Raw genomic sequence first — 19,457 nt, 5'->3', positions numbered from 1 at the left:
AGATTAAACTGCTCTCCCTGTACAGCCGTTGGTTCTAAACAAGCACCTCCAGCTTGTTACCCTTGTTTGGCAGCGAGTTAGCATTTCCCATCAGCACCGAGGGCAGAAAAGGCTTGTACCTCCATCTCCTGTTAGCCTCTTTGCCTTTAACTTAGACTAAGCTGTGTGTCCACGGTACAGCTTCCTCAGCTCAGTCATAATAATCTTTTTCCGTGTCCAGTAATTGACAGGGCCAACGGTCCTTTTCTATTGTATGCTGCTCTACTTGTAGCAGTGCACATTGTCCAAAAAAATAAATAAATAAATAATCTAAAAAAATACAAACAGCGAAAAATCTCCATGAAAATCTCAGAGCGACTCAGACTTGCCGCTGATTAGACGGGCGCATAGCAACGAAACAATTAAGAAAACATTTGCTACACTGAATGAGCCAACTGGCAGACCCAGAGCAAATTTAACATGTTGAATAGGTTGAAGGGAATAAAAAAAAAGTCTGTTTCGGCTTTGTGTATGACATTTATTATGACTTGCAATGTGAACTGGTCTTAACTTGCTCGATTGTTTGAGATTTTAGTTTAATGAAACTTGATAGTGAGATGGAGAGTGAGCAATACATTTTAGTGCCACTCAAGATCATCTCAATATGGTGGAGGGTGCATTCTTTGAAGAAAGGTTTTAGTAGTCTCCCTAATGATCAGAACATTCAATAAAGGTTCTTAAATAATTCCCTTTGAGCAAGTACTTGGTAATAATGGATTTTAAATGATGATCAAGAAAAGAAAAAGAAAATAGAAATAAAACAACATTAAAGAAAAGAACAAAAACAGCAATAAAGTCCATTAACATTACATGTGTATGTAGTGTTGTGGTGGTAAAAGAATGACAAAAAATCAAGAGGAGCTAACATCACCACTGCACCAATTAGGACATGACCTTCTTCTGGTTTACCACCATGATTAGTGTCTTTATGGCTTTGGTGAGTGGTTCTCTTCACCAGGGTTTCCTGAAACCTTAATTCGTTGTCCTCAAAAACTTTGCTGCAATGCCTTTGGGCACAAACACTGTCATCTCAGCTTTGGTTAAAATAATACCCCATTTGTTTGGCAGATACTAGTTCTACAAGTAGTATAGTTGCATTGAGATATTATGTTTTAAAACCATGCATTTGAAGATTTTGGGAATGTCACGACTGCATTTGGACTTGAGCAGTCAAGTGGAGTGTTCTCAAGTCACGCCTATTCAGAAGTGGTTGGAGCGCATGTTATCAAGAATAGCTAGCAGCTAGTAGTATTATTGTCAGATTGCTTCCTTACATCTTGAGTGTTACTTTTGTAACTTTGGCAATCAGTTCTGCTAGTTGTAATTACTTTGTACTTATCCAGAAAGCATTTGATTTTCTAAAACACAACAAAATATAATTAAGAGGGAAATTATGAAAAATTTAGAAAAACAAAGAAAGTATATCTGAATGTATGACATTTGTAATCTAACCCAGCTGTTAAGTAAGGGGAGATCTGTTTTTACAGAGGGCAAACAGAGAAATAAAATCAAGAAATGATATGATCTCTATATGCATACACTAATAAGAGCACTAACGTTTCACTGTCACATTAAACCCTGTTTCTGACATTTGATTACATGTGATGCAGTCTGAAGTACTGAGATTGAATTAATTGAGGAGAGCTTAAATTAAAAGTTGACAAATGTATTGGTGTACAATAGTTAAGAAAAAAAATTGGTTTACAAAGAATTGGAATCAAGTTTGTTGGTTAGACTCGGGTGCTATATCAAGGCATGACATGGTGGATGATAGAAAAGGCTAAACACTGGTGGTTGGCTTCTGTTGAGGCTCCATGTTGTGCAAGTGGACTTAGGAAGGAGATAGGATGCACAATGATGGTTCCAGATGGAGAATGACAACAGAAGTGAGATTTAAAAAGGATGGGGAAAAAGGCTGATTGGCTGGGTGAGGAAGGAAGCAGGAAGACCATTGGACCAAAGTGATGATGTCATAATGAATGTAGAAGGTTTGACAGTGTGGGAGGGAAGAAAGTGCAGGGAAGTAGAGAAAAAGTCCAAGTGGTCAGAAAATTAATTAAATCAGCATTAGATCAGCTCTCCTTTATTTAACCTTCTCTAAACCTTCATTATTCACTCGCTCATGGATTACATCCTGCATCATATTTTTCCATATTGCACTCCACATGTTAAAAAATGATAGCACACCTTAATCAAGAAAAAACTGTATATTCTTATCCCAAATTAGATTAAATTGACCTGATATCATGGTTCTCTTAAAAGATGATCAACCACTGCATGAGATTTTATGACCTGTGGACTGAAACTTTTGTAACAGCCCTGGTGAGCTTATTAAGGAGCACTTAATGACAGTATGGTACAGGGCCGTGGAGTTCAGTGGAAATGCTGTATGAGAGTTCATATAAAAATCTATTAATTTACAAATTCTCAGTTTAAAAAATACTTTTTGGGGGGAAAATAAAATAACTATTAATGGTAGGCTTACATTATTTGAATAAACTATTTGATTGCTCCCTGTGTGGCTTATTATATCACTCCCTGCATTTCTTGTTCATCCTACATTTCAGCACTTAAGTAGGTAAGTAAAATAACAAAAATGTTCTCTGTGGAAGTTTTAGTTTGAAAGTGCTGCTCATAGTGACACCAGTGGGTGTTTAGAGATCGATCAGTATCATCCTGTTCAGGAATGTGCACATATTTGTTGAAATGAATAAGCTCCTCCTGCTTTGAACAAAATTGCAGTGTGACTGAATGTAAATCTCAACCGTCCACGGTGCGCTACCACTGGAAAGCTTTTTAACTACCTCGACAATGCCTGCCAAGGTGATTGGCAAGTCTTCTCCCAAGTCCTCATACTCTGCTTCTTCGTGCTGGCCGGATTAAGGAACCCTCAAAGTGCTCCTGACACGGCTCAATGACATCCTTAGTTCGGGTCAGCATTTCATGACCTATGTCAAGTACAATGTGAATATAGCCCTGCTTTCCCTTTCCAATTTGCAGAATGGCTTATCAGAACATCCTTGAGGCCATTCAAAAATTCCTTTCCATGGCCTTGCTAAATTCCTCCCACACCTTACCACCAATGTCACCTGTAGTTCGTAATGTCACCGAAATAAAGAATAAATGGTTTAAAAAAAAAAAAAAGAAGTCTCTCCATGGGTAGGCGCTCGAGCAGGCAATCAAAGCTGTGCAATCAGTTGCTTCATCATGATGGCACTTTGATGGGGCGGTCCCCCCCGTATCGAGACACATCAGGCCTTCAGCTTATTGCGCTCCAACGGTCATCAGGCGAGAGGCGGGGTACACCCTGGACAGGTCACCAGTCCATTACAGGGCACCTTATTATATACAGTCAACTTAACCTTCTATTAGTGCATACTTTAGAAAAGGATAAGTTCAGCATAATTATGGGGTATAATATATATATTTATCTATGATTGCTTCAAAGTAATTAAATGTACAATCCATTTGTCAAGCAATCTTGAATCTTGACTATTTTACAAAACTGCTACTACAGGTCTAGATCACTTGTAAATTCTGTTCGTACCTGAAAGAAAACTTTAAAATATGAAAACATTGGTGAAAGCACAAATTCTCTTAAATAACTCGTACGCACGACTTAAGAACAAATCTGTTCGTACGAAAGGTTCTTGCATGAGGCCCAATGTTTTGTCCAAAACCGGAAGTATATTATATCTCAGCACAACTGAGATGCATTTACCTCTGGTGTAAACCAAACTATGAAGCAAAATGGAAAGAACATTAAATAAGTCAATTAAATAATTGAAAATATGGAATAGAATGGTCAAAAAATACAAAAGTCATAAAGCATATGAAGGAAAGTCATTAAGACTCATATCAACATTTTATTATGCATTATCAGTAAATAACAGTCACTCAACTGAATATATATATATAAAAGAAAAATGGGAACAAGAACTAAATATTGAAATGTCCAAAGAAGATTGTAGAGAAGAACAATCACACAAAGTCTTACTTAAGTGGAGGGAATTCTTATGGAAAAATTTAATTGGAAAAATGTAATACTTTAAAAAAAAAAAAAATTAATTAATCATCCCCCCAATGGTCAACCATATGTGGTAAAGATAAAACCCCTTTGGAAAGACATAAATAGTAAGCTGTGAAAAATCCTGGGTTATAATTTGTTTTTGAATGTCTCTGTTTTGTTCCTTGGTAATCTTTCAGACCTATTTGTACAGGTGAAAGATAACAAGGAAATGGAACCAGGCAGACCCACTGACTCTGGACCAAAGAGGTACATATGGAGATGGCGTCACCCTGCTCAGCTACGGCTGCAATGGCTCCTGAGAAGATTGGACATTTAACAGCAAATAACACATCTACACCGGCTAGTTTGGTAGTTAACATGTGCTGTGCCTTAATTCTGACTGAGACATGGCTAAACTCCATGCTAAACAGCATTAGCATGGAGGGGCTGACAACTTTCCGGTTGGACAGGACCTGCGCTCTCAATGGCAAATTCAGGGGCTGGTGGTGTTTGCATTTACAGTAACAACAGCTGGAGTAATAATGCCAAGGTGGTCTCAAGTCACTGCTGTTTCCGGACATTGAGTTTCTGACCACAAAATGCAGACCCTTCTATCTGTCCAGGGAATTTACCACCATCATCATCACTGCTGTTTACATCCCCCCCAGTGCTAACACCAATGAGGTTCTGAGTGTGCTCCATCAGTGACTTACAAACAACACATCCTGCATTTAAGGCAGCCCCCTGCCCCCAGCTTGACTCATCAGACCATCTCTCTGTAATGCTAATTCCTGCATACAGGCCCCTGCTCACCAGAGGAAAACCCACTATGAAGCAGGTGAAGGTCTAGCCTGAGGGATCCGTGTCAGCACTACAGGACTGTTTTGAGTGCAAGGACTGGGACATGTTCAAGAAAGTAGCAACTGAAAACCAACACATCAATGTTGAGGAGTATGCTGAATCCGTGTCTGCATACATCCAGTAATGCATGGAGGATGTCTCTGTCACCAAGATCATCACCACACGGGCAAATCAGAAACCCTGGATGAGGTACATGCAAGGCTGAGGGTACAAAATGCAGTGTTCAAGTCCGGGGACAGAGCACTCGGATCTGCCAGAGCCAACATGAACCGTGCCATCAGAATGGTAAGGCGTGCCTATAGTCAAAAAATCCAGACATTCTTCCGCGACCCGACGAACACCAGTCGTATGTGGCAAGGCATCCAGACCATGACATACTACAAGGCTGCTCCTTTACCCTGTGAGGACAACACAGACTTCCTCAATGCCTCAATAACTACTTTGGTTGGTTTGAAACACTCAACAGCACCCCTGCAAGAAAATCCACACCTCACCTAGATGAACAGGTCCTCACACTTGAGACAGATGAGGACGCTAAGAGAAGTCAAAGCAAAAGAAGCCAGCGGGCCCCGATAATATATTGGGACTGGTGCTTAAAGACTATGCTGACCAGCTGGCTCACGGACCTATTCAACACCTTGCTGACCCATGCTGTCATCCTATCCAGTTTCAAGACTGCCACCATAATGCCAGTGCCCAAAAAACCCACAGTTTCATCTCTCAATGATTACCACCCCGTCACACTCACGATCATTTCATCGATTTCATCACGATGAAGTGCTTCGATAGGCTGGTGGAGGACCACATCGTTCCAGTTTGCTTACCGCCGCAACCGTTCCATTAAGGATGCTGTGTCCTCTACACTCAAGCTCACCTGAGTGTACAATCACTGGAGAAGAACAACACCCACGTGCGACTGTTGTTTCTGGACTTCAGCTCAGCATTCAACACAATCATCCCCCAGAACCTGTGGCCTCATGTACAAAGAATTGCATGGATTTCCTACAAGATGGTGGTGCGAGTAGATCGCAAGGCCCAGTGTCTCCCCAGTTTTTGCTATTTTGCAGTGTTTTTCTTGCTCATCTCAGGTCTGTTTGGTCAAAACAGTTGTGCTTTCACATCCTGCTCCCGACATGAGCTTTTGGATATTGGATCATGTTTCCCAGACACTCTTATCAGCGATCTCCTACTCATCCCTGAGATCTCCAGAACACTGGAGGCTTCACACTCTACCTGGCCGGGCGGAAGTGCTCGCAGGCGGCGCCAAAATCACAAACAAAGGCAAGGAAAGTGCGGATGCATTAGAGCTAAGCTAAGGCTAACACCACACCAGCTCTCTTTACCCAGCATCTTCCTCGCTAATGTGCGGTCTTTGGTGAACAAGATGGACGAGGTACGACTACAACTTACCCACATTAAGACACTTTTGGATTGTAATGTCATGATTCTTACCGAAACATGGCTATACGGCGGCGTACCGGATAGTGCTATTGAGCTAGCCAGATACCACGCTCATCGAGCGGCTAGATCCGCTGATGTCAAGACCAGAGGCGGAGGTTTGTGCATCTATGTCAACAAAGTTTGTTGTACGAACTTGGTTACTCATGGAAGTTATTCCTCAGCCAACCTTGAGTTTCTCATAGGTAAGTGTAGAACTTTCTATCTACCACTTTCATCACAGCTGTCTATGTTCCTCCGGATGCTAATGCCAACCTCACAATTAATGAACTTCATGCGGCCATTAGTAAACAACAGACTGATCATCCAGAGACTGTCTTTATTGTTGCAGGTGACTTCAATCACTCAAACTTAAAGTCTGTGCTCTCAAAATTCCACCAGCACGTTCCACACCAGCAGAAACAAAACTTTGGAACATGTCTACACAAACATGGCTGCTGCTTACACCGCTACCCCTCTCCCCCACCTCAGACAGTCAGATCACATCTTTTTGTTACTCACACTAAAATACTCATCCCTCATCAACCGTGTCAGGCCAACAGTGGGGACCATCAAGGTGTGGCCAGCGGGGACAGACTCTGTGCTCCAGGACAGGTTTCAACACACAGACTGGAGTATGTTTCCTTCCAAGGCCACCTGTGGCTCACACATGGACATTGACATCTACGCCTTCTCTGTTATGGATTACATTGTCACCATCATCGCTGATGCCACGACAGAGAAGCAGATAACCACGTACCCCAACCAGAAGCCATGGATGAACAAGGAGGTGCGGCTCCTGCTGAAGGCCCGAAACACTGCCTTCAGAACAGGAGCTGCACAGGTCTTCAGCACATGCAGAGCAAATCTGAGAAGGGGAATCAAAAAGGCCAAGCAATACTATAAGCTGAAGATAGTGTCACTTTTCTAACCCCAAACGTATGTGGCAAGGCATCCAGGCCATCACTGACTATAAACCCGGCAACACACCCCCACAGCCACGGACTTCTCCTTCCTGAACGAGCTTAACAACTTTTATGCTCGCTTCGGGAGAAACAACGGCAACAACACCCTCTACAGACCACCGGCCCTTCACCCTTACCTCCACTGATGTCCATACAGTACTGAGCCAGATCAACGCGCTCAAGGCTGCTGGACCAGATGGCATTACTGGACGTGTGCTTAGGGTATGTGCTGAGCAGCTCACTGGGATCGTCATGGACATTTTCAACCTGTGTCTCACCCAATCAGCTGTGCCAACATGCTTTAAAACTACATCCATTGTACCATTGCTGAAACATTCCAAACTGAAGTGCCTCAACGATTACTGCGTGGTAGCACTCACACCCATCATCATGAAGTGTTATGAGCGACTGGTCCTGGCACACCTGAAGAACTCCTTCCCAGCCACATTGGACCCACACCAGTTTGCCTATTGAAGCATAGATGATGCCGTTTCCACTGCACTATGTGCTCACACACCTGGACAACAATGACATATGCACGGTTAGTGTTTGCTGACTTCAGCTCAGCATTCAACACTGTCATCCCCTCCAAGTTAATCACCAAAGTTAGAGATGTTGGGCCTCATGTACAAAAACTTTGTGGATTTCCTACTGAAACATAGTGTACGCTCAAACCCAAAATCCGGATGTATAAATCTGTGCGTACGCATGAATCCAAGCTTTATATATCCCAATCATCGTGCAGTTGAGCACACATGTCAGAGTAGCGCACACAAGCAGAGGTGAAGAAGTGATCCGACATTAAGGTGGATGTGAAGCGCAGACTGGCTGCCCACCGCCAAAGTGTGGCCAAAACAGGCGGGGGGGACAGGAGACAAGGGACTCACCCTGTTTGAACAGAGAGTCGGCGGAATTTTGGGTGACACTGCTCTCTCAGGGATGGTGGGACCACATCTGGGTGGCTCTGATTACCCTCAAGGTAAATACCTATATTTGTGTAACTCACAACAAACGTCTTCATACAGTATAATATAGAGCAGAAGTGCGCCGGGAAAAGGTAAATGGACTTGTACAGCGCTTTTCTAGTCTAGCTGACCACTCAAAGCGCTTCACTACATGCCACATTCACCCCACTCACACACATTCATACAGCACGTCTTAGGATATAACTACGTGCTTTCTAAGCATTCACACACATTCATACCCCCAATGAATGGAGCAACGTGGGGTTCAGTGTCTTGCTTCGACATGTATCCTGGGGAGCAGAGTCGAACCACCGACCTTCCGATTGGTGGGCGACTGCTCTTCCTCCTGAGCTACAGCCGCCCCAAAAGGTGAGGCTGATTAAAACATTTCACATTTTAAGCACGGGGTTATTAACATTTGCACACAGAGACGGTCAGGGGCTTGTTAGAAAGATCTTAAGCTGTTGTTTAACCAGCAAAAAACAGCAAGTTACTAACTTTAACCACCAACTATGATGCTGTGAAGACGGGATAGAAATTGGGGGGGCACATGCTCAGTGCACGTCATGGGGAATAATATTAGGACAATTACACGAATAAAGTTACTCACCAAGAAGCCACCCTTGTAGTCTGTTCCCAAGAATGCTGTTACTCAAAATGTATGTTGGGTGATTGCATTTGTGCATCACATACGATCTGTACATTGATCGAATGAAAATGTGTCCTGTTGAAATATACAAATTCATCATGTGATGACATTAGAAAATCCGGCTCTCGCTGCAAATTGCGCTTTAATGTTGGCCTGCTCAACTGCATTGTTTGGGAATTTGATATATCCGGCTGAGATGTGGATAATTCCGTCCCACTCGGCTGGCAGGGCTTGGCTCAGGGTCGACTGGCACAGTCCCAATCAGTTGGCCTCTGTGTTAAGCTTCCACGATCATTTCACTCTTGATACTTCTCATCGTTGACGTGAAAAAGAGCGTACAACACTTTTTTTTGCATACACACCCTTTGTACATAAGGCCCCTGGTGAGCAAACTGGCCCCCCTTGGACTCAACAACCCCCTGTGTAACTGGCTGCTGGATTTCCTCACATACAGACCCCAGTCTTTGTGGGTTGTAGGGCTGTAGCGATACACTAATCTCACGATACGATACGATTTAATACACATTTTCTGAAAGATTTTAAAGGGACAGTGTGATTTGACATGAATCGTTGCTGATTGGACCGGTGGTCCGTCCTTTGAACCGGAAGGACAACACCGCCAGACAAACGGAAACAAACCAACATGTCACAAACGTGTCTTCAGCATACGCAGACTCTATGTAGACTCTACTCAGCATTTCAGCTGCGGACAGGAAGAAACAACTCTGAGAACAAAATTCTCTCCCCTGAGGATGAATGAGGTCCACTCTGTGAAGAACAGTCTGAGATCACTGACCAACTCTTCAAAGATGGACTTCTTCACCCTAAGTGTTTGAAGGAGACGGCAAGTCCTTTGTCCCAGCCGCAGTCAGACTGTACAATCAGCTCTGCTCCCAGTAGCCCCTCCCACTAAGCTCAAAGTCATTTGATCAGAGTTACATAATACATACATGCTTATATATATTGTATATGCATACAGTTTATATACAACCTACTGTTGTCACTCATACTGTTCATGTACATACCATACACTCTGCTATATAATACTGCTTATAATCTTGTATATATTGTGGTGCTCTTAAGGCTTTTTATCTCCCATTTGCCCTAACAGTGTGAATTCTCCCACTGTGGGACTAATAAAGTCTCATCTTTATCATGATCTTATCTTATCTGTATACACATATATATGTTTTGTATTTATCGATTGATGTGTAAATATATTAAATGCCCATGATTTCGAGCAACTGGCCAATTTGATACACTGTAAAGTGCATATATCATTTTTACATTGAAGACCCTGTATTTATATGGCCTTTATGTTTATGTTTATGCATGTAGCAGACGCTTTTATCCAAAGCGACTTACAGGTAGGCAGATAGGGTAAGGGGGTCTTGCTTAAGGACCCCTACTGGAGGTAGTACCTTTCATGCAGGGGATTTGAACCCAGGTCTCCCACACGAAACATTCTGCTGTGGAAATCATAACTCTACACTATCCAGTCCACTTTAACTGTAACTATAGTTGATGGATGTTGGTTGGTTTTCCGCATTAAATGAACTTATTCAAATCATTTATGAAAGAATTCAACTTTTTTTTTTCCAAGTACTTTGAAACAATATATCTGTCCTTCCACTGAGAACAGTAATATATACTATGGGGCAGCACAGTGGTGTGGTGTTTAGCATCGTCGCCTCACAGAAGGTTCCTGGTTTGAATCCCGGCCTTTCTGTGTGGAGTTTGCTTGTTCTCACCGTGTATGCGTGGTTTCTCTCCAGGTACTCCAGCTTCCTCCCACTGCCCAAAAATATGCATGTCAGATTAAGTGGTGACTCTAAATTAAGCCTAGAAGAAAGTGTGAGCCCCCCACACAGCCCCTCATGACCCTGCATTGGATTAAGCGGGTATAGCAAATGGATGGATGGTTAAGATTTAAGGGAATACATGTTGTTTCATATTGAATGGATAGTAATGAGAGCAATATGGTTCTTCTCATTTTAATTCTAAGCAAGAACACTTTGCTATTCAGAGGGTGTCCGCAGGATATTGAAAAGTCTTAAAACGTCTAAAATCCAATCATTTCAATTTAAGGCCTTAAAATGACTAAAATTATCTTAAAATTTCATAAAATGTCCTCAATACGATTTTGAAAGGTCTTAAAAATGTATTAACGTTACTTTTATTTAAAACAAATGCATAAACTTCAGTCTTGCTTTTAATTATTTCAATTTTTGAGGATGCTATGACGCTAAAATATTTATCCAGCACAACTAGTTAGTGTGTTGGTGTACGACATCTTTTTTCTGTTATTGCTCCGTTGCGGCGTTTTGATGAAGCGGGGGGGTATCACTGGCAGCACGGTGCACCCGGCAGGTGTCTCTGGTCCGTGTGCGCCGTTAACTACACACGTGAACTCAGATCTGACCACATATGTTCTCTGTCATAGCGGCGAGCTGCTGTTGCATATAAGCGACGTCCCGTTAACGCTGTATTTTCCTCTGGATTCCGCTCAGGAAACGACTGCAGTCTAACCTCACAGGCACTGACACACGCATGAAATTGATGAGAAACCCTAACGTGATGATGTTAGCATACAATGTAAAATCACGTTACTGTGTAGAAAGTCCCCTAATGTTACTGTAGTTACTGTGTTTTAATGTCTCCATTAATATGTCCCTTCACAATCCACTTCTTCTTCATCACTTCGTTTACATATAAGTGTTGCAATTCAAAAATGAGAGGGGGGGGGTTCATGTCCAAAGTAGAACTGATAGTATTTCACAATGGAGAGGCTTCTGGTGTTTTTAGTGAGGTTAATCATTCCAATGTGAAAGAAAAAAAAAAGTCCTGTACTTTGCAAGTAATTCAAGGCTTCTGAGTTTCCTTCATGCCTTTTGTACTTTTTTGCCAGTATGGTTGTGAAATGGGTCTTAAATTGAATTCATTATGGTCTTAAAAAGTCTTAATTTGACTTGTTGAAAGCTGCAGAGACCCTGTATTCACCAAAAGATAACTATTACATTCCAGTGAAACCTCCAAGCTTGTGGTTGTGTAGCTTGACTGACATGGTTGAGAAACACATTTCCTCAGGCAACAGTACAGCCCCTACGCAATATCAGTATGATATGGTCAAATATATATGTATGCTTTTGTCTTTCATGTGACATCAAACAGCCACCAATGTGAGTCATCCTAGTTGTCCTGCCCAGCCTGGCTATGTGAGAGGATTCAATCATCCATGTGGCTGCATTTGTGTTCCAATCTCTGGGTGAGTGCAATGACATGCAGACACTGCAGTATGTGTTTGCAGATAACAGCCTTGCTGAAGTTAATCGTATTATTATTATTATTGTTGTTGTTGTCATTTATTCATATATTTTTCACCATTTCCAGAGAGCCCAACAAAACCCAGGTGTTCAGTTTCTTCCAAACAGACCTGGGTGGCTTCCTTCCTCGCTCTGTGGTTGACTCATTCTTTCCTTCCAGCATGGCAGAGTTCTACAGCAACCTCGCCAAGTCTGTTAAATCCCTGAAGGACCTTTGACACAAACAGTGAGGAAGTCTCCTTCAAATCCTAAAGGCCTTCTGAGTGGCCAGGCTAAATGTTCTATTATTTTTCAAACAATCAAATTTAACAAAAAGCACCCCCCCCCCCCCCTCAAAGTTATTAGATTACAACACATTCAGTATCAAATCCAAGTAGATTTAGTCCATGTTTAGCCAAGCAATCCTTCATATCTTTCTTCTAACTGGAGGAGTCCAGTGAATCTTAAAAAGATTCTTACAATAGAAACAGGGGCATGAGTATGACAAAGTCTGGAATTCAGCTCACTACAATCACTTCTGTGGGATCAGTTTATTTCCCACAGTCTACATTTAAGATCTGTATTTGCGCATGTGTTAAAAGGACAGCACACTTTTTGTTGTACCTAATTGATGTTGCACAAGAGGCTTCCTCTTTTAACTGCATATTTAAGTGTTTACAGTAAAAACAAAAAAAACATTGCATGAACTTTATTTACCCTCATCTGGGATCAGATTGTTTTGTACTGACTAATACCTCATATTTAATTCTGTTGTACTCAAAAAGCCATATTTTTGCTTCTTACTGTTTACCTGTAATGTTAAAGTTTCACCTTCACTTAATCACAAGAGACACTGGAGGGATGGCAGGAGTGGCCTTTTTAAACCAAGGGAGATTTAGTTCCGTTTCTAAAGTGACACATTTATGGCATGTAAGCTCAGCTAAAACATGTCCCCCACCTTAGCTAAAAAAAGAATTGGCTTTTTAAAATATTCTTGTCTTTCCTTTCCATATGCAGTCCTGTCTCATTGTACATTCAGAGTATTTAATGTAGGGAAGAAAAAATCCCATAAAACATGGACAATTTCAAATTGCATCCATAAATCGATGCATCAATTATGGTGAAATTATGATGTCACTGCATGTGCAAGATGGGCTGACATTTTTAAGAGATGAGGCTATTTTTGGAAGATAACACTTTACAGTTAGGGTAAATGGGTATATGCAGTGTTATATGACCTCATGAAGTAATTCATGTAAAACTTTAGAAACAATCAGGTTTATAAAATCTCATGAGGTTTTATGAGCCCGACTGACCGATTACTTAGTTAGGAAAGAGTATAATATTATTATATATTAATATTTTATTTTTTGTGAAAATTTGCCTTAAAGCTAACAATCTAAGATAGTTAAGGTAATGATTAAAGCCAGATACTTCAAAGCCAGCAAAATAAATTCCCATTTTGAGCCCCCACTGTCTGCATTGAGCATGCTTTTTACTCGCCCACATTCTATGGGCTGAATATTTGAACAGACCTTTGAGTTCAAAAGTGTTTGCCAACATTTCAAATATTTTTACAGTCATTTGTACAGAACACATTTTAGTGCAAACATATGTCTTATAACAAGATTTATCTGAACAACTTCCCCATGGACAGTAAACCCGATCTGTCTAAAGGAGCAGCTGGAAAGTTTATCTCAGAGGTAACAAATCCTGAAAAATCCTGAAGAATCCAGACAGCTAGGGAGCTTTAAAAGAGACACTATTTAAACAATAGTGTTGCAGTATAGGAAAATCATCCCAGAACAGACTGAGTTTTTTTTTGTGTGTGTTTACAGGATTGATGAATTCAAAATTTGTTGTCCCACATCTTTTAGATGGGAGCAGTATGCTACATGAACTGGACAGTTTTTATTAAAATCTATAAAACATTCCTGTCTTTAACATGGCCCCCGTGTTTAAGCTATTAAGATTACATGTGACATATGTCCTGCTCATTTACCTGCTTTTCCCTGTCAAGCCTGATGTGATATCAGCATCAGTTTCAAAGCACACAAACAATTAGAAATACTGTATATCAGTAACTGAGCTGAAGTCTACCTCCTCTCACTATTGGTTTTGTTTGTATGAATTTGTTTCATGTACATCATAGATGTTTATGTTAGGAATACATGTCAGTGATAACTTTTGGGTTTTCTCATTAAACTGTATGAAATGTTTTTGTTGAATGATGTCAGTATTTTATTAAGAACTCCTGCCAAGTTTGTTCTATCTAGGACTTTCCATGTGGTTCAGTGATACAAATCAGGTTACATTATGGTGGGGAAGCCCCAGAGGAGTTCGGAAAGACCTGCTGCTCCTCCACAGTTGAGGTGGTTCTGACACCTGATTAGACTTTCCAATGGGTGCCTCCCTTTTGAGGTCTAACAGTTAAAGCTAGTTCATATTAAAGAGGCCCTTCACCAGATCTAGGAATCACTGGAGAGATTTGGTCTCTTAGTTGTCTTGAGAGAAGCTGGAGTTTCCCTTGGAAGAGCAACAATAAGTTCCTAGAAACTGCCCCATCGTGGTGCTGCTTTGGAATAAGCAGTTTGGAGAATGGATGGAAATGTAATTGGAACTGTTAAAGAAGCTTTAATTATATCCATATTAGCTTTCTATCCTAATTTTTATTCTAAAGATTTGGATTTAATTGGATTATGATTGTATTACAACTAATTGGATACTGATTGGCTTAATTTGGACAATATCTTTGCAGTGCCTTGAAATGGCATTTGTTGTGATTTGTATTTCTTTATTCTTAAGAATGTGTACAACTAAAGAGATGTAAGTTTCACTTGTGAAAGACTGGATGATCTATATTCCACTGAAATGCTTATAGTTGCACTAGTTGTATAATGATAACCAGGTTAACATTACATAATACATTGATACCAAATAGAAATGTCCAGCTCATGCAATGACCTATCTGCTCATCTTTTTCACCTCTGGAAGATGGTTTATTGTAGTCTGAACATAGCCATCCATGTTTACAAGTTAAGTCTACTTTTTACTTTTTGGCCAAATAAATGAAATACAGTGAGGAGCACACATTTTAAAGTCAGCCTGTACTGAGCAGCACAGCAGTAGGTGCTTTAGTATTGATCTACTCTGTGTGTTCTCTGACCTTAGTGAACGTTGACAACACATATCTCTCTTTATCTGGAATAACATCGGTCAAAGAGCATGTAAACTATGGCATAACCTGTCCTACTAAAACCCTTTAGGCATTAGATTTTGACCGTGATGAACCTCTTAACCATCACTAAGTAATCACAACTGTTATGTTTTGTGATTGAGATTCTGATACCAGTATAATTCTTCATGTATGTAGTCAGGGCAAGGTCCAAAAACAATTTAGTTTTTCTTGTCTTCTGTATTACACCAGACAGGTTGATGACTGCCATATAGAATATATTTACCTTTATGGGTGAGTTTTATATGCTGTGCCATAATAAATAAAATAGTTTGTTTTGTCACTGCTCTGCACCAAAATCCTGTTGTGGACTCTTCAATTCAGTTCAGTTTATTTATATAGCAACAAAATAAATTACAACAAACATCATCTCAAGGCACTTAAGTAATACAGTCCAATTCTAGCCAATTGGAGTTCGATTCATTGTAATCATAATCCAATCAAATTCAAAAGAAGTCCAATTCATTCATATAGAGCCAATTCAAAATTAATATCCTAGCTAAGGAAACCATCAGATTGCACAGAAACTTGTCTTCAGTCCAATCTCCCGTCCTGAGCCTGAGGGACTGTGGAAAGGAACGACTCCCTTTAACAGGAAGAAACCTCTGGCAGAACCAGAACCAGGAAGAAACCTCTGGCAGAACCAGAACCAGGAAGAAACCTCTGGCAGAACCAGAACCAGGAAGGGTGGCCATCCGCCTCGACCAGCTGGGGTTTGAGAAGACAGAAAAGAGGGGGGAAAAACACCATAACACCATTCAAAGGATACCTGTTGGAACAGGGAAACACAAGTTAATAACCACAATAATGTCACATGTACATAATATCATTTGAGAAATTAAACAGGAGGAAAAAGAGAGCAAAGTGAGGAAAGGTGTGACAGATGAGGTCCCCCAGCAGTCTAAGCCTATAGCAGCATAACTATGGGATGTTTCAGGATTACCTGAGCCATCCCTAACTATAAGCTTTATCAGAAAGGAAAGTTTTAAGCCTAATCTTAAAAGTGGAAAGGGTGTCTGCTTCCCTGACATTTACTGGCAGCTTATTCCACAAGAGAGGGGCCTGATAACTGAAGGCTCTGCCTCCCATTCTGCTTTTATAAACTCTGGGAACAACAAGTAAACCTGCAGTTTGGGAGCGAAGTGCTCTGTTAGGAAAATATCTTACAATGAGATCTTTAAGATATGATGGAGCTCAGTCATTAAGAGCTTTATATGTGAGGAGAAGAATCTTAAATTCTATTCTGAATTTAACAGGGAGCCAATGAAGAGAAGCTAAAACTGGAGAAACATGATCTCTCCTGTTAGTTCTCATCAGAACTCTGGCTGCAGCATTTTGGATCAGCTGGAGGCTTTTCAGAGAATATGTGGGACAGCCCAATAATAAAGAATTACAGTAGTTCAATCTTGAAGTAACAAATGCATGAACTAGTTTCTCTACATCACCCTGAGACAGGATGTTTTTGATTTTGGCTACAAAAAGACTACATTTGTTACATGTACCATTACCACTAAAGGAGGCAGAGGAGTAACTAAACATCTGACACACGGAGCAGGTGAAAGCAGGAGATGGAGGAAGAGAACTGGTAGCCATGCTAAGCTAGAGAACCAGACACACCGCTAAAAAGGAAAAATAAAAACTAAAGATTTGTAGGAGCGAGAGTTAAAATAGAAGAAGTATGCAATAGATTTAACTATGCAAGATGTGTAACTTATAAGGAGAAACTGATTGATTTTTGATTGTCCAAGAGGAGCACGAAGTTTCACAGAACACAATCAAGGTAACAGGAAGTGATGCAACATGTCTTACCGCAAAGCGTCAGCATTCTCTCAGTTTGGTTTTATAGATGAATCTGTTCAGAGTTATCTAACAATGTCTGGTCTCTGCCATCATGTAGCCGTACCATCGATGAGGAAAAGTAAACATATTTATGCAAAAATCAAAGTCTCTTTTTCCTTTTCTACATGTGACTGCAGAATTGCTTTATTCATAACATTATTATCTGGATATACAGAAACATTAACTGTACATTAACTTCATTAACACCAGGGACCAGATGCATTTACAATGAATACACACAAACTGGTTATTTATAGAGTTAATGTGCACACTTTACACCTTCTGGAGATCATGAGTACATTTATTGTTGAGCAATTTAAGCAACTTAACAATGATTTTCTGAATGAAAGGCTGTATGACCTAACTAACAGGTTGAGTGCTTATTTTTTGCAGATACAGCAGAAGTAGCTGGTGTCCTTTTCTTTTGTTTTTGATTTCACTATTTCTTTCTTTAAATCGTCAGGGTTCTTTGATCAGTACTTACAGGGTGTGTTTTTCAGTAATCTTTCACTCTGCAGTATTTGTTCAGATTTCTTTCAGGAAAAAAGCACCATATATAACATTTAATTTTCTCCTTTACATTCTACATTCTGTGAAATTTAACTTTCACCATCATCCATGTTTTTATATGCAAATGATTAAGAGTTGTGTCTGGATCCTGTAATGGCTAAAATTATATGAATAAATTGTCTTAATTAATCAATATTACACTGATCTAAAGACTCATTTCCATTTATCAAAATTCTGTTCTTTGTTTTTGAAGACAGAACCTCTTCTACATATGACTTATTTGCAGCTGTTTTTTTTTCTTTTTCCCTGTTTTCTTGTTTTTATGGCATTGTATATTAACTGCTTCCACCAGCTATGGATGTCATTCCACATCGTCCTGCCTCTTCCTGATCAGTACTGTAACAGACCCTTCAGGTAAAGATTTGATCATGTTCCATGCCTCGAATCGAGTCATATCCTGTAGACTCACTCCCTGGACCTGCAGCAGTTCATCTCCACTCTGCAAACCACTTTGCTCTGCTGCTCCACCTGAAACACACAATGTTCATGTCAACTCTACAGTATTAATCAATATTATAATAACTGATTTCCAAATTTTACCACATGTGAACATTTTTGTAGAGAGTTTGTTTTATGTTTGTGTTTTTTAAATAAGCCACATAAAAAATGAAGTAAACCTTTAAAGATTCTGTTGATGATTAAAGGTCTGTCTCCATGCATTGAACCTTTTCCTCCCTCCAAAGTGAAGCCAAATCCTCCAACACCTTTTTCCAGCTCCACAGTCACAGGGGCCTGTTGCTCCTCCACTGTGGGACAACAAGAGATAAGTTGAAGTTGAACGTAGCATTTATACTTCCATGCACTGAAAATATAGCAGGGGGTGGGGTGTCTGGCATTGTTCATAAGACTCACCTGCACAGCGGGGTTCCTCTGCTCTATAGCCCCCCCTTTCTTTAACCTCCTCATCAGCTCTCTTACAGACAACAACCACAGCCAGCTTTAGACTTCGAGCATGACGCAGAGCATTAGTGGCATCCATGTGTGTGGCACCACGCAGAGTTTGGCCATTTATAGACAACACTTCATCTCCTTTTTGAATGGTGCCCTCATGAGCTGCCAGGCCACTGGGAAACACTCTGTGGACCTGGATGGTGGATCATATGGTCATATGATCTTATGTTATTTGCAGACAAATTTCAGAGTAAAGGTAGTACTGGAAAAACTAAAAATTAAATGTTTACTGCATGTGTTTCAAGTGGGTGTCAAGGACTGTATATAAGTCTCCATAGTTCAATATTTTCCCAACAGAGTAATATTCCATTATCTACTATATATATTTTTTTATGATAAAAAATATCATAAAAATATTCACAGAATCTGGAGTCATCTTTTTGTGCAAAAAGCAGTCCTGAATGTCTGTGACCTTCAGGTCCTCAGACCTGATTCTGTCCTGGAAATCACTGCATGGGCTCAGGAACAGTTCCAGGAATCATTGTCTTTGAACACAGCTCACTGTAACATCCACAGATGCAGGTTAAAGCTCCATCAGACAGAGAAGAAGCCGTATCTGAACATAATCCAGAAACACCGCCATCTTCTCTGCACCAAAGCACGTTTAAAATTGACTGAGACAAAGTGGGAAACTG

The 19,457-nt window shown here is 40.5% G+C and overlaps 2 protein-coding genes across 2 annotated transcripts in view; one reads left to right on the top strand and one right to left on the bottom strand.

The window, feature by feature from the left end:
• The window catches only part of stard5 (StAR related lipid transfer domain containing 5), a 28,399-nt gene extending 13,953 nt beyond the window's left edge, over positions 1–14,446 (top strand). The window contains exons 5-6 of the mRNA XM_072381127.1: positions 12,097–12,190; positions 12,316–14,446. Of these exons, the coding sequence (XP_072237228.1) occupies positions 12,097–12,190; positions 12,316–12,466 (245 nt within the window). The 3' untranslated portion in view covers positions 12,467–14,446. The remainder of the gene's footprint in view (positions 1–12,096; positions 12,191–12,315) is intronic.
• Positions 14,447–17,992: 3,546 nt separating this feature from the next.
• Positions 17,993–19,457, bottom strand: part of il16 (interleukin 16) — a 113,946-nt gene continuing 112,481 nt past the window's right edge. The window contains exons 26-28 of the mRNA XM_072381322.1: positions 18,724–18,955; positions 18,489–18,617; positions 17,993–18,339 (exon numbers count right to left, since the gene is read on the bottom strand). Coding sequence (XP_072237423.1) covers positions 18,173–18,339; positions 18,489–18,617; positions 18,724–18,955 — 528 coding nt within the window. The 3' untranslated portion in view covers positions 17,993–18,172. The remainder of the gene's footprint in view (positions 18,340–18,488; positions 18,618–18,723; positions 18,956–19,457) is intronic.

Source organism: Leuresthes tenuis, unplaced genomic scaffold (assembly GCF_036924035.1).
Source record: "Leuresthes tenuis unplaced genomic scaffold, fLeuTen1.0.hap1 SCAF_2, whole genome shotgun sequence".
NCBI lineage: Eukaryota > Metazoa > Chordata > Actinopteri > Atheriniformes > Atherinopsidae > Leuresthes > Leuresthes tenuis.
This window is presented reverse-complemented; position numbering and strand designations above follow the sequence as displayed.